Raw genomic sequence first — 15,789 nt, forward strand, 5'->3', positions numbered from 1 at the left:
TTGAATTTGAATACAGACTAACAGGGGTTTTTTCTTACATGGCTTCCCAGACTGGGCCCTAATTCAATATGTGTAAAAGCATTCAGCCATTGTTTCGCCTGCAGCTTGGATCAAAGCCATAAAAGCAACTCAGACTTAGCTGCTCAGCTCTGCAGCACCTTGTCAGAGAAACAATTCACACAAAACTCCAAAGCCCACTATAGAAACATTTGCATGTCCCACATCCATAAATTAAATTTGAATTAGTCTGAGATATAGTGAGTTTGTGTTCCTCCAGATGACATTTGCTGTGTCATTAGCAGTCTCACTAAAATGTTAATTTGAGGTTCAGCCCAGTCATTTGTGGTAAGAAAATAATGTATGAAATGATTTAATTAGTAATATCCTGTCGTGGAAAAATTGTTCTTTGAAGAGAGTTTGAGAGAGAGTTTTCCTTTCTGAAACTTTACACTCTCACAGTTTAGTGTCGCATGACAACAACAACCACAACAACACAGAGTTGTTGACCCTGAAGGTCAGGAAGCTGCAAATGCTGGCATGTTGTAGCTCTGCATATCAAGTGAATGAAACCAGGTGTGTCCTGAGGAGGAAGGTGGTTTCATCATCTCATTAGCCGGCTGGCTGTTGGTTTTACACGCTGCTGTGACTCTGCATGTGCCCGTCGTCGCTAAAACTGGGGCATGTGCAGAATATAGGTCCAGAGAGCAGTGCGATGGCATCGAAAGCCAAGTTAACCACAAGTAATTAAATACAAATTGTATTCCGCTTAGATGTGCTTGTGTGCGGTGACACCAAGTCAAGTGTCTTCAGTGGAGAAGTGCAGGCTACTGTCATGCATCAGCATATTTCACAAGTTGGTAAACCCTTCGTGTGAAAAGCTCTGGATGCTTTCTGGTGCCTTCGGACATCAATTATTGATAAGCTCCCCTGCACTGTCGACTGTGTCCTTATGTTTCCACATCTTCACCGAGCACAGTGTTCCCGTTTCATCATGTACGGTTCTGTTGATTAAATGCAGGCGCTCTCGAGTTTATTTTCCATCTTTCTGCTGAATTCATCTCTCTCTCTCTCTCTCTCTCTCTCTCTCTCTATATATATATATATATATACATGTGATATAACGATTAAAAATAACCGACCTGACCTAAACCGAGCTATTTTCTGCTGCCGTTTAGAGCCTGGATGGAAATGTCGTAGTGAGGAGCGACGCTCGTGTGTCTTCCCTCACTCTGAAGGATGTCAAGTACACGGACGGCGGTCAGTACCTCTGCACGGCACGCAGCGCCATCGGGGAGGACGCTCAGATGGTGTATCTGGAGGTCCGCTGTGAGTAGATCTCCTTCTCTCCCGATAGGAGTGTTTAGGCCCGCTAAACGAGCACAGCATCGCCCGTCAGCCAACTATTCTCACTGACGTGCTAAACACAGTCCGGGATGGTTTTTGGCAGGACGTTTGTGTCAAATGGCGTTTTTAATTTTCCTAGATCCCCCAAAGATCCACGGCACGGTGGCGGTGTACACCTGGGAGGGCAACCCCGTGAACATCAGCTGCGACGTCAAGGCTCATCCCAGCGACGTGTCCATCGTGTGGCTGAGAGACGGACTGCAGCTCCCCAACTCAAACACCAGCAACGTGAAGGTCTTCAGGACTCCCTCCGCCAGCTACCTGCAGGTACACAAACCCTGGTGTCAAGCCGCCATTTACACCGTGAAACACGGTCCACACAAACACACACATATGCACATCAAGATTTCATGAGCATGGACTTGAACTGAAGGGTTTTCTTTAAGCTACATTGTAGGAAAAAAAAAAAAATCAGATGAATAATTGAGCAGAAGGAAAGCTCACAGCAACAAAATAAAAATAGGCTACTCTAATGGACCCGCTGGAAGGTCACCTTCCTCCTGTTTGACACACAAGTTTGCTCATCTGCTTTGTTACACTGCCCTTCATATATTTACTGCTTTGTTTTTGTTTTTTGTTTTTTCACCCCTCCAGATAAACCCGGAGTCTGAAAATGACTTTGGAAGCTACAACTGCACCGCCTCAAACGAGATGGGCACGGAGTCCAAGGAGTTCCTGCTCATTCAGGCCGGTGAGGGATGAAGCTGCGATCCATAATCCCCTTTTTACTTTGCAGTGTGTGCGCGCCTGTTTCTTTTTTTTTTTTTTTTCAATATAATCAAACTTTAAAGGACTATTGATAATACGAAAAGTCATGCATGTTATTCGTGTTGAACAGGATTCAATAAGTGCTTAAAACGCTGCACATTAAAAATAAATAATCAGTAGTACATGCTAAATTTCATTCCAGCACACAAACTGGGAGCAATGAAAAAAAACATGTTTTTACTTCAGGACCTGTATTTTCAACCATATTCAAAACACATTAGAGCAAAACATCTGAAACAATGTGAGATTACTCAGAGCACTGTTTGTTTAGAGGGATGATAGATTTAGATGCAATAGCAGTGCAACCAACACAAGATCATTTAAGGCTCCTTCCCCTCTGGCTGTTCTGCATCTAAGCTTTACACTTGGTAGAAATATAAACCATTTGACAGTGTGTAGTGCAAGATAAAAGACAATTTATCAAAGTTCCAGCTTCCTTTTGTGACTTCAGATTAATACCAGCCTGTATAACAGGACGTACACTCAGCCGTTAGACAAATGGATCAGAGAGCTGGGAGACAATGCCGCTCTTCAGCCACAGTCAGACCTAAATGAATTGAGAACACCACATTCTTCACTCAGATCACAACATGGACAACCAGAGTAATTGCAGCCAGACTTTTTCATTTCCAAGATCAAAGTGATATGATACAGAAGTGCGCTCACACCAGAGTGTGTGAATTCAGAGCAGCAGCCAGCACACGGACACACACAACCTCAGCAGGTCAAATAGTTTAAGTCGTGTCATTGTATTTAAATTGAGAGATTATTCATAGGTGAACCCCAATAATTAAATGAGAAGTGAGGGAATGTAAATGAAAAGCTAATTCTCCATTCAGTTTCTAATTTAACCAAAAGTCGTTCAACTCGTTTCCACATATTCTTTTATCGCTGCTGTTCACAGTTGTAACATATTTACATCATAGTGAAATAAGAGGTCGGCTGGCTGCAGCCTGTTTGAATGCATCTGAAGTCTTTGGTCCAATCGAGCCGTTTTCACTGCTCGTCTTTGTACACTTATCATCGAGGTTGTCTTGGGAACAGCTTGTGCTTGAATCAAGTGGTTTTAGAAGCTTAAATATTGTTGTTTTTCTAGCCGCTCGCAGCATCGACGGCTTTACTGTGGTGAGTCAGAGATTTCTTGCGAAGATGAAGCAGTTTCTTTAGATGCATTTCACAGCTGTTAGGAGCTGTGAGCTCAGCCTGTTGCTGTAGGGAGCAGCGGAGTATCACAGGGCTGGCGTCTCACAGCTTGTGTGGTAATGATACTCCCTTCACAGAGGTGCCCTCGGCTCCGTCCATGGGTGCGGTGAAGCCCTTCTCCACCACGGCGCAGATCCAGTTCGAGGAGCCCGAGTCCACCGGAGGAGTTCCTGTCCTGAGGTACAGAGCTGAGTGGAGGATGCAGGGCCGCGGCGGCTGGGTGGACAGAGTCTTCGAGGTCCAAGATGGTAAATACGCACAACAAAACAGAAATTATGTCACGGTTTTTTGTTGTTGTTGTTTTGTAAAGAAGAAAGATTTCAAACATTTTCGAAGTCAAAGCTAAAAGAAATAGTTATGTTGGGTAGTGATGTGGAACTGAATATCTTTATTATATTTTGATATAATTTGGGCGGCCGTCGCTCAGCTGGTAGCGCGTGTTGCTCACGAATCGAGAGGTTGGCGGTTCGATCCCCGGCTCCTCCTGTCCACATGCCGAAGTGTCCTTGGGCAAGACACTGAACCACCACTTGCTCCCGATGGCGAGCACCTCGCACGGCAGCTCGGCTCCATTAGTGAGGGAATGGGAAATGGTGTAAAGCGCTTTGAGACCGCTATGGTGATGAAGCGAGATACAAGTGGAGACCATTTAACATTTTTCATTTTGTGTGTGACTTCAGATATTTAGATAAACAAATACTGGGGAGGTATCCATTTCAATAATGTGATATTTCCACATTAAATGGTCCCTTTTAACTTAAGAAAATGTTCGTGCAGAAGTTTTTTAAATTCATGCCCAAGAAATTGAAAAACTGAACGAAATACTTTCTTTGAAAAAAGAATAACAAGAAACAAGCTGTTTAGAAAAAAAAAATGGAAATGAATATTTGAACATAATAGCAACAATAATATAAATATTTAGGGATGAAATGACCAGCAGTAATGATATGTAGAACGTCTTCCTCTTCTCTAAAGTGATCTGTACATTGAAGTTGACACTTGGAGATAATTCAACTCAGCTGCTATTTTTATTTCTGTGTTTGTCCAGTTTTAGATCATCTCTAAACAGATGCCTCAGTTGATCAAACATCGTTGATCTAATCAGTGTTTGCTTGCGATTGAATTAATTATGCCTGTATTGTTGAAACAGAGGATTTTGTTTGCGTTAGCGCTCATCAAAGTTATCGAGGTGTTCTCAACGGGGATCGCGCTGCCTCTGATATTGTAACAGGCTCCGTCGGTGAGGTGACGATAACGACTCTGAAGCCGGAGACGGGCTACGAAGTGAAGATGTCGGCCATCAACGGAAAGGGCGAAGGGGAAAGCAGCCCCGCCGAGTTCTTTAAGACCGAGCCTGTCCGTAAGTGGCCCATGTTGCACTGTTTGCAGAACACTGTACAGCTTTTATCCGACCTGTCTGACCTCTGTCCTCACAGCACTATTATCTGTGAACACTCGGGGGAGAGTGGAGTGTTTGAAGCCCTCAGAGTGTTTGGACAACGTTACAAAAGCTTCCCATTGAGTCGTTTCACTCAGTCCGTCGTCCTTGTGTCTGCAGGAACTAACTGTTGGTTGTTGTTTTTTTATGGAGGGAAATCTTGAAATCTAACAATTCATGAAACATTTTTGTCTTTTGGAATAACTGTTTTAAAAAGCAGCTAGCTATTTTAAACATGGAGTTACACACTGATTTCATCACTGACATTCACCTACACGGCTGCTTAAAATTTCATTTTACAGCATTGTTTCAGGCTCCTTATGTCATATTGCACTTGACCATGCAGTGTGATTTCTTGCCTCTGAATACATCAGTCCTGCAGACCACCTTAAACCCATTATTTAGTTTGTAGCGCCCTCTGTTGGTTGGGGTGTGTGTGTGTGTGTGTGTGTGTGTGTGTGTGTGTGTGTGTGTGTGTGTGTGTGTGTGTGTGTGTGTGTGTGTGTGTGTGTGTGTGTGTGCTTTTTGGAGAATCACTACTCTTGTTTATGGTTTCATGATTTTTTTTTTTAATTTTAGAGTTTTAATCACACATTTCTTTCATCCATTTGCTCATCTGTGTGTTGTATCCATCAGGCCACACTCACAAAAGTAAGTGATTCATCTCTTCTGCCGCTAATGAGTTGTATGTTTTAATATGCTTATAGATCTTTATCATGACACCACAAAGGTATAAAGAAATCCCGATATAAGAAAGCAAACCAAAGGTGGATTCATTTATTAATTATAGACTAATCAGAATATCTAGAAGGACTTTGCTCCAAAACCATATTTCCCCTCCTGCCGTCCTTGTAAACTGTGTATTTAAAAAGCCTTTCGGTTGAATGTTTTCTGTCTCTGTCTCTTTTGTCAATCGTTTAGTAAAATGCTTTGTTTTTCCCTCCTTTCTCTGGAGCAGTCGGCCAGAAACGACTCCTCCATAATTTCTCCAGCGACACGTTGTTACACAGATTCAGGTGGTCATTTGTGCGGACAGACGATTCTGATTGCCTTTCTTCTCTTTCGTGTCCCTAGACGGCATTTTTCATTTTTTCCCCGAAGACACAGGTTTGTTGTGTAGTGGGGACGATAGAAAATTTGCATTAGATTAGATCAGCGTTTGTAGAAACTTTAAAGCAACAAGTGTGTAGTTCTTGTAGAAGCTGTGACCTTGTATGTCCTGATCATCTGCTCCATAGATTAGATTCTATTTCGCTTACATCCCACGAGTTTCCATCTAATTTATCCCAAATATTAATGTCATTTTGATTTGCAGCTTATACATTAATTGACTTAGTGACAGAGAGATGAATCGAAGTCCAAAAAAATCTCTGCTTTTGAAAAGCTGCACGTTTCCCTTCTGGCTTTATCTCCTTTGCTTGGCGTTTGGGAATGTTTACATTTGGATTACAGCAGTCGCCATTGATTATTCAGCTGCTTTGCAAATTGTAAAGTCCCTAATGTGGAGAGGATGGAGCTGTTAGACGTCTGCTGCACTTTTCACTTTGACAAACCAAGCTGAAGGATTCCTCAGCGGTTTATCAGTGAGTGTTTGTGTAGCTTTGTCGGGATTCATTGTATGTTTTAGTCTCCAGTCTACCTGTGTTCTGTTGTCTGTTATGTCGTTTCTGTTCTTCTTCCTCTCCCAACCACTCACACGTGTCCTTTCATGTGTCTGTGCCTGGTATTTGACTTGCATGGTGCCCGATGGTTCCCTCCACTCCGAAGAAGGTAACTTCCTGCTTCAGACGCCTGAGAGCAGATTCCTTCTTTAACCAAAGAAGCCCACAATTAAACGGCACTTTATTTGCTTCGACGCAGTCACGTAACACATTAATCAGTCATGTAGACGTTTGCCCTCAGCAGGATAAATGAGCGAGAGCCAGAGCTGTCTTCGTGGTATTATGTACCAGTCAGGAGTGTTTAATATCAGCGTCACTGGTATTGATAGCCTGTCACCTGGGGGATGTCATCTCTTTACTTATAGGATGTGTGACTATCAATCAAGTGTGTAATAAACATACTTTCCTCTAATCACAGGGGGAATTATGGTCAGTATCCTCCCGCCGATCCACCCAAACACTCCTTCTTCCAGCTTCTCGCTCTGGTTTTCAATCAGAAACTTTTACTATTCATGCTGAGATCTGCTGCTAATATAGACATGAAATTCCCCATCCTGTTTTTCATGGTTAACCTCAGCTTGGATTCAATGCACTACTGCTTAAATCAACTAACATGGAGTGAGTTTTAAAGGCCTTAAGATGAACACTAACCACTGTACACGTCACCTGTCAGTAAGTTCCTGCAACTTTTAGAGCTGCAATGGTGATCCGACGGAGAGAAAACTCATCAGCATCCGTTCTGGTATTGTTCCATCTCCGGAAACATAAATGTTTTCTTCATTATCTATGAAAGTTAAGATTCTGGACAAAACAAGATGTACGAAGACGAGCCTCAGACAGACATTTCTACAGTTGTCAAACATTTCTTCGACATTATGATCATTTATCATTTACATAATCATTAGTTCAGGGTTCCCACGGGTCAGTGAATGTCATGGAATATCAGGGAATTTTAAAACTCTTTTCCAGATGGAATTGATTGTTTTTTGAGCCAACTCCTGGAATATCAGGGAATTTCGTTTCCATGTTTTACATTTTAGTTTCCAGTTATCGTAATATTGCATTATTTCCCGTGTTTCCTGTACTGCCTGATTAGTTATTATTATTCAGTTCATCAACAAGTTGCAACACTTCAGTAAATATGTGTTTTCTCGTAGCTGCTTAGGAAGGCAAACATGCAGGAAAATGTCCATTTTTAAGAACTTTGGCTACGAAATGATGACTTCAAAGACCGAGTGATAAAAATAAACATTGAAATGGGTTTTTTGCACAAGGCTCAGTGTATTTATGAGGCTGCACATAATGTGTCTGTTTCTCGTCTGCTCAGCACAACAACAGCTTGTTTTTCTGTTCATTATAGGTCACCGAGTTTCAGCTTTTTAGTTGGTGAAAGTCAGCAAGTTTGATTTGGAGTGGGAACCCTGTTAGTTTCAGTTTTAAACCAGAGACACCAAATGTTTCACATGTACAAACAATATCCGTAAAATATTTTTGTTGCCAGCATTCATGCAGCAGAATTATAAATGATTTGTATGTTAATTGTAGGTGCTAAAGCTTCTTAAAGAAGAATACAGTGAGTTTCAATAGTTAAAATGTAAGGCCACACAACAATGGAGGACTTTGTTTGATCTGTTGGAAAGTTGACAAGCTGCGTACTTTAAGAAATATCTTATGTCAGTTATTCGGACTTGTTGTTTTTTAGGGAGGAAAATGGCGCCTGAGTTTAAGTTCGAAAGACACCAAGCAAACTTGCGTTCGGCTCTGACGTGAAATATAACTGCATAAATCTCTGAGGCATTCAGGCACTGACCTCCCAAACACAAAGATAGAAAAATTAAGTTTATAAAGTTGGACATCCACGTAGCAACGACACCAGACAGCTGAACTGACAGATATGTACCCTGAAATAAAACCAGGAAATCCACCTGTCAGAGACTGACAGGTATAAAAAATAAAAATAAATAAATATATATATATATGTATATATGTATGTGTATATATATATAATATAACGTTGTGAGTTTAAGGACAAAACATCGCTCAGTGTATCATAAGTGATCTGCTAGAACTTCACCTCGTGGTTATCTGCACAGACGAAACCCTTCATGATCCTGTGAAACACAAATCTACATAAACATGTACGTCGGTGGGAAATAGGCCTTTACCCAGAGGGCTCTTGACACTGCGAGGATGTCAGTCAGCATCGTTTACGCCAACTGAACGTCACTCGGATGAAGCAGATCAGCGGGCGGCTGTGTCATTTTCTAATTAGTCAGACTTTACCGTCTGGCGGCGAGCGGATGAGGAAGGTCACAGGACCTGAAAACACAACGAGGAGGAGAGTTTCAAACTTTTTTAAACATCTGATGAAGGTTCACTTTTTAATTTTCTCCACACGTTTAAAGATCCACTGACAGAACTGACTCCTCCGACAAAATAACCTTCTAGTTCTCCGAATCTTCGAAATGAGCCTTTGAATAACTTCTCGTCTTGCTCTCTTGTGTCTGCAGGGAATCCCAATCCTCCCAAACTCGAAGGGGCGGTTCAACCTAAAGGCAACTCACTCAAAGTGAGCTGGATGAAGCAGGACGACGGCGGCTCCCCCATCTTACATTATCTCATCCGTTATAAACCAGTGAGTATGAAACTCTTACTCCGTATCAACCGAGCGATGATCATCAGTCGATCATTGAATATGAGAATTTTTTTTTAAATTATTATTATTTTTTTTTTTATAGTTGTTTCATAGGCTGAACACTGAATTCCTGATTCCCTCAACCCTTTACGTTAACTGTGTCAGGATTTACAGGACTTTAAGGAATTGTGTTTACTGTGTGCGAAGTTATTTTGCAGCACTTTTTGAATTTTTCCCCTCATTGGTACTTTTTTTTTTTATATTCATCGATTTATTTATTGATGGGTTAGTTTTAGTTATCCTTCTGTTGTTAACCCACTATTACCCCCGACCTTTGAACTTTGACATTGTACTTTCTTTTAAACCTCAGTTGTATGTGTGAGCTCCTGGACGCATGAATGATGAATTAAAGTATGCATGTACTGTACATCCGTGCGTGTGTCCGTAGATTCAGGCGTCGCTGTGGAAACCAGAGATCCGGATGCCCAGCGGCAGCGACTACCTGGTCCTCAGCGGGCTGGACTGGGACACTGAGTACAACGTCTACGTGGTGGCAGAGAATCAGAAGGGCAAGTCCCAGCCGGCCACCATGTCCTTCAGGACGACCTCGGAGCCAGAGGCCATCCCAGGTACCCCCCCCAAAAAAATTAAAAAAATTAAAAAAAAAAAAAATCCCTCCTTAACTGGAACTAATCAGCCAGAAAGCTGAGGAGCCAAACTCAAAGCTGAAACACCAGAGAGTCACATTCTATTTTTAAACCTCTGCAGCTCTGAAAGGTGAATGACAACTAAATAAATCTAGCGGAGAAAAAAAAAAAAAAAAGATTTCCTGGTCGGCGGCGAGCCAGAAATGATTTTCCAGCTGAATTTTCTGACTTAAAAGTTTTGACAGCGCTAAATGAGTTTGAGTTTGTGCTCGCAGAACTGAGACACTTTCCACAGAGAGTGGAACGACTTCCTCCCAACGACTGTAGTTTGATTGCTGTAAATAAATAGCAGTTTAGGAGGATAGTCTGATTCTTTAAAATGACCCTTAATAACCACTTTTCATTAACACCTACTGTACATGGAGGTCTTAACCGCAACTGAAGGCTTTTTCACTAACCAAACAAGCCACTCGGCCTGCCTGCTTCCCTTCAGGTGCTCGACGTCACGGCAGGTCATTACATCTTCCCGCTCACTTTTTTTTTCTTCTTCTTCTTCTTCATTCTCCACTAATTCTCAACTGAAGCATCGTCCACTCACCCACCACTGAGTCAGCGAACATGGTGTAGCTCTCCCTCTCTGTGCCTCTGTGCTTTTTGCTTTGATGTGTTGCTGTATTTTTTTTTTTTCCTCCCTTTAATACGACAAATTAGTTTCTTCTTTTTTTATTTTCACTTTTGGTTTTTCAGACCTGACACATTTTCACTTTCTCTCTTCCTCTGTTTTCCCCACCCTTCTCTTTGTTTTCCTCTTTGTTTCCCCTTCATCCCCCCCCCCCTCCTCTCCCCACCCTCTATTGTCTCTCTCCCCCTTCCTCTCTCTCTTTGCTCCCCCCCCCCCTCCCCCCACTCTCGTCTCTCAATGTTCCTGCTCTCTTGCCTGGTCCCGGACATTGCTGTGGTGGACCACGTGAACATTTCCGTCCCGACCTGTGTGCATTTTGGTGTGGTCTGGGTTTGTGCTGTCCTCACCTCAACAGCCACTCAGGGCTGCTCATCTGTGACATGCACTTTGGTATCACTCATCCTGTCCCTCATCACTGTGCTCCTGCTGCTCTCGTAGTTTTTCGTTGGGGGAAATTCACACCAGAACTGTAGAGGAGAGCTCTCGCCTTTTTTTTCCCCCCCCCTCTGGCCTGGCTGTCTCTCTCTGGACGCGTTCACTCCTTAAAAAAAAAAAAAAAACGGACTCGGCCCGCGACAGACACGTCTTCTGTTGCCGCTGAGAAAAAGGGTGCCATGTTGCTTCAGAACAGCCCAGACAGAGCTGTTGAACCAAAGGCAGTGGAAACCCTCCGCCTCTTACAGATTCACTCCGCTCAGCGTTGGCACAGCTTGTCATCAGACAACAGATTTACAGTGATGAAAAATAGAAATATGGAGAAAAAAAAATTAAAAATAGCTCTTAGACTGGAGTGAAGGCTGAATACTGGACCTGTCCGTTTACATATAAACACTGTATCATATCCTTTAATGGCTCACAGAATTATGCATATTTCCTGTAAAGGTTTGTAACATTAACGTTTACATCATTGAGAAAAAGAAACAGCTAACTGAGAAATAAATGTTTGTAATGTTTCTACTGCCACCGATTGACCAGCTGCGTACAGAATTATCATGAGGAGACTTATTTTTGTGCAGATTACTAAGACAGATGTCCAGATATTTCTTATGCATGTAATGTTTATCAAATGTCACTGAGAATTCTATAGTTGTTTTTATACATTTATAATTGGAGGGTGCTTCACTCAGCTGCATTTTAGTATCTAGTAGACCTTGATTACCTGTTAATTACCGAGTTAAATTCATGTAATATATGTAACAGAAAGAAATTGTAGAGTTGTGCAATCTTCTGACAGAATTAAAATGGATTTTACAAAAAGAAAAAAGTGAAGATACGTCACAGCTTTTTGTGGAAAAAACCTGACATTCATTTTATGTTGTTTTTTTTGTCCACAAAATATCCTGCATGTGTGGGTAACTAGCAGCACACTGTACGCTTTGGTTTGCTCTTCTTTCTAATACCAAATAAAAGGGTTGTATATATATATATATATATATATATATATATATATATATATATATATATATATATACACGTTTGTTATGAATTCCACAACACGCCTTATTTAAAATGAAGTGATATGAATAATTGAACGCACGGCTTCAACGTAAAATCACGCTGAAAACACCGAGAAGGTGTCAGTGCTCACAGCAGGTGAGTTGTTTTCGTTCTATGGCAGTATTTGTGGTTGCGGTAGCGTAGCAGCACTTTCTGCAGCCGTTTCTTTCAAAGCGTTCCCCTGCACTAGTTCAGCGCTCTCCCTTTTCCTGTCTCTTTGTCCGGCAGACGTGGGTGACAACGCCCAGCTCCCCATGGGCGTCGTGTTCTGGTCCGGCATCCTCGTCGTCGGGTTTGTGGCCCTGCTGCTGGCCGTGGATGTCTCCTGCTACTTTGTCAACAAGTGTGGCCTCATCATGTGTCTCTGCGGAAAGTCGGGCACGGGGACCAAAGGGCACAACCTGGAGGAGGGCAAGGCGGCCTTCGTGTGAGTTTCGGAGGCCACATTTTGCATACGTGTTGCTTCAAACTGTCGGGTTGAAATTCAGATGCAGTTTTGAGGTTTATACCGTACACGCTGCATTTTAGGTTGAAGAGATGTTGCTGCGTTTGTTTTTAATCAATATTTTTGTTCAGATAATGGATCCGATGAAGGTTTGTGATGTGAAAGCTTTTGCCTCTTCTGACAAACCTAGAAAGGATTATCACAATTATTGGACGCTACAGTTATCCCTCAGCTTTAGTATGCGGTTGTTGTTGTTGTTGTTGTTGTTTTTTAGCATCCTTTAGCTCATTGTTTTCGTTTCGCAGCCCGCATCTTTGCTGCTCTGGTTCAGTGTCGCGTTTATCGCTGAAGACCAGGCGTCCGTGAAAGAGCTCAGAAACGCTGTTGCGGCGTTCAAATGGGCTCGTATTTACCGCGTACACAAGAAGAGTTTCCTTGGACCTTAAGCTAATGAGAAATAATGCGTCAGGAAAATGCTGGCGTTCCTACAGCCTGATCTTCTCCCTCCGTCGTCATGTCTTGCGTGCCCTGCATTACGCTACCCCGCCTGCTAGCTTGCTAAAATTGGCCTGTGTAGCTTCTAGACGCCGTCGTTGCTCAACAGGCTGCCGTTGCTTTGCAGCGGTGTTCTCACGACTTAACCACTTCAACGACAATCATACGGTGAGCACGACTCCCCGTGCTGTAACCACGAGCTCACCCGTCCCATTTGATCGTATATAATAATAATAATAATATTAATAATAATAAACTTTATTTGTATATGATCTATAGCAACTAGCTGGTGTAAAAAAAAAAATGGAGCATTAATCAGCTAAAGAGTGAGATATTTACCTTAAAAAAAAAAAAGGGTGTTAAAGATGTTATTTTTTTTTCAAATTAAGTTGTTCTAATCTGTTTTATTGTGGCTTACATTTTGCCTAAGTCTACCTCAACTTAAGTACTTTGGCTTTAATTAGCAACTGCCTACATTTCCCAGAAGGCCATTCAGGTCCTGGTATCTAAGATGATTAAGAGTTTTAGCTGAAGGTTTTATTTTCAAGGCTTATACACAAATAGATGTCAGCGGAATAATTTTTCATTGATAACAATAAATTGCCTTTTCAGTGAAATAAAAGTCTCTTACGCTGCAGTGCATTATGGTCCACTTAGTCTGTATCTAAGCATCGGGGAGAATACATGAATCAATAAAATGGGCCCATAAATGAGATGAAGTTTGTAAGAGTTGATGTTGTGTGTGCGTGTGTGTGAAGCATCAAATGAATAATCTAATGTGCACATAAAAGCATTTTGTATCGGTTGAAGTGAGATGTTGCATTGTGTATTGATTTGTGTTACTTTTAATGCTGCCAGTTTCACAAATACACAACCGCATGGATTTCTTCACTCCAATTTTCAGAGATTGAGTTGATCCATTCACAGTAGACATATTTTCTGCTTTTACCGCTCATCGGGTTACAAAGAAAAGCCGCTGCAAAGCTGCTGCCGTGTTACTGAGCTTGTTGTCTCCGTCCTCCAGCAAAGACGAGTCCAAAGAGCCCATCGTGGAAGTCAGAACAGAGGACGAGTGCACAGCCAATCACAACGCAGCGGGGCCGATGGAACCCAATGAAATGACACCTCTCACGGAGCCAGAGTGAGTAGAAGCTGACCAACAGCACACGGCCTTTTTTTTTTTTTTTTTTACACGCCCAAGTCTTTTTTAGCTGTCGTACATTGCACTCCACTTTAAAGAATACCTGTTATTCGGCCAGAACGAAAATTGACCCTTGATATTTGGTAAAAGTTCCCGACCATTCTTGAGTGGAGTCCACTGGACCGTGTTGCTTTTCTGTTTTTTATTCCCTTCCAGGGGGATTACTGTACTTTGTGTTTCCTCTCCGACCTTTGGAGAATTTCTGTCTCGTTATATGAAGGTTGAAGCAATACCAGTCCAAGACACAGAAAGACTTTTGTCCTCTCGAGTGTGGTCAACTCATAAAGCCATTGGACGACCTCAGCGAGCCATCTCACATCAGGAACAATTAGCCCTATGAGATTGTCACTGGTACTGTTTAACCCTTGTGGGTGGTTCTGCGTGGTGCTGTAGTTTCCTGCAGGAAGGCTGGTGCCTCTTTTAGCACATTAGTTTTCCTCGTCGGTGTGCTCCATGTTGGTGTGTGTATGGGACGTATCCTTGAATGTCCACTCACAGCATGATGCCTTCTTTTTCTCCTTTCTTTTTTCTTTCACTAGACTTTAACAGTTGCTGGCGTTTTATTTTGAGTTGCTTTGTCGATGTTTGTGTGAATTTTTGTTTAAAGCCAACTAACCCTTCTGCATGCTGTCCATGACCGGACCACCCCCCCCCCCCCACCCTCTGTCACAGTCACCCTGGTGTCTAGTCTGTGTGTCTCTGTTCTCTCCCTGCTCTCTCAGGCTGGCGCGTTACACTGCTCCTCTGGCACTGGACACCCTCTCCTCCGTAGCCACCAACTCCGACACGGCCACCGCGACTATTGACCTCGCTCTGGACAGCCCCTCTAGCGAGACCACCACCCTCACTTGTAGCCTGTCCACCCCGGCCAACGAACCCTCGCCCACCGCTCTCCCGGCTCCGGCCCCGACCCCGGAGTCCACCACGGCCCCGCCCGCTCCCCTCGTCTCCTCGTCCGCCGTCGAAGCTAAAATGGCCCCGTTAATAGAGCGCCGCGCGAGTAACCCGCCAGAAGAACCGGAGAAACCCACCGCTCCTCCTAGCACCCCCGAACCTGAACCCGAATCCGAACCCAAGCCTAAGCCTCAAAAATCCGGGACGCCGATACCACCGAAGCGTCGACACTCCCCTAAACTTGCCGCTCTGAACGCTAAAGGAAGCCCCCCCGTTTCCCCCCTCGCGTCGTCTTCTCCATCGTCCTCTCCCAATCTAGCCACCAGGAAACCCGCTCCGCGCCCGCCGGTCGCCAAGCTTCCCCCACAGCCCAACACCGTAGCCTTAAACACAGAGACACCAGTAACAAGTGCCCCTCCGAAACCAGAGCCCGACTCCAAACCTACTGATTCCAGTGGATGCAGCCTTACTGCCTTCGGCACAGACAATAACATTCCCACTGCCAAAGCCGTTGCAACCAGTTCCCCCTTGGTGATGCACCGGGATGCTGGGAAACACGCTTCTCTAGTTGCAGGCGTTCCCTCTCCGTTACCCATCACTGCCGTCCCCGCGGGTCTCGAGGCGCCGGTTCTAAACGACCCCTTCGGTTCGGCGCCAGACACGTACGACTGCCGGACCCCCGACGTAGGACCCAGAAACCCCAATTTGGAGTTAGAGCTGACAAACGGGACAGAAACACACTCCCTGCCCGGCGAAGACCTCATTAGCTTAGACGGCCCGCCCGCCGCCCCCTCTCTGCCCAACGGAGACGGAGCAGAC

General features: G+C 43.6%; 1 protein-coding gene across 1 annotated transcript in view; it reads left to right on the forward strand.

Moving 5' to 3' along the window:
* The window catches only part of ncam1b (neural cell adhesion molecule 1b), a 70,069-nt gene that overhangs the window by 50,241 nt on the left and 4,039 nt on the right, over positions 1-15,789 (forward strand). The window contains 11 exon segments of the mRNA XM_069148365.1: positions 1,176-1,326; positions 1,484-1,671; positions 1,999-2,095; positions 3,453-3,623; positions 4,607-4,735; positions 5,888-5,920; positions 8,985-9,109; positions 9,558-9,738; positions 12,164-12,362; positions 13,900-14,016; positions 14,799-15,789. Of these exon segments, the coding sequence (XP_069004466.1) occupies positions 1,176-1,326; positions 1,484-1,671; positions 1,999-2,095; positions 3,453-3,623; positions 4,607-4,735; positions 5,888-5,920; positions 8,985-9,109; positions 9,558-9,738; positions 12,164-12,362; positions 13,900-14,016; positions 14,799-15,789 (2,382 nt within the window).

The sequence above is a fragment of the Embiotoca jacksoni genome, unplaced genomic scaffold (assembly GCF_022577435.1).
Source record: "Embiotoca jacksoni isolate LCO1_2020_lvr unplaced genomic scaffold, fEmbJac1.0.p SCAF_14, whole genome shotgun sequence".
Taxonomy (NCBI): domain Eukaryota; kingdom Metazoa; phylum Chordata; class Actinopteri; family Embiotocidae; genus Embiotoca; species Embiotoca jacksoni.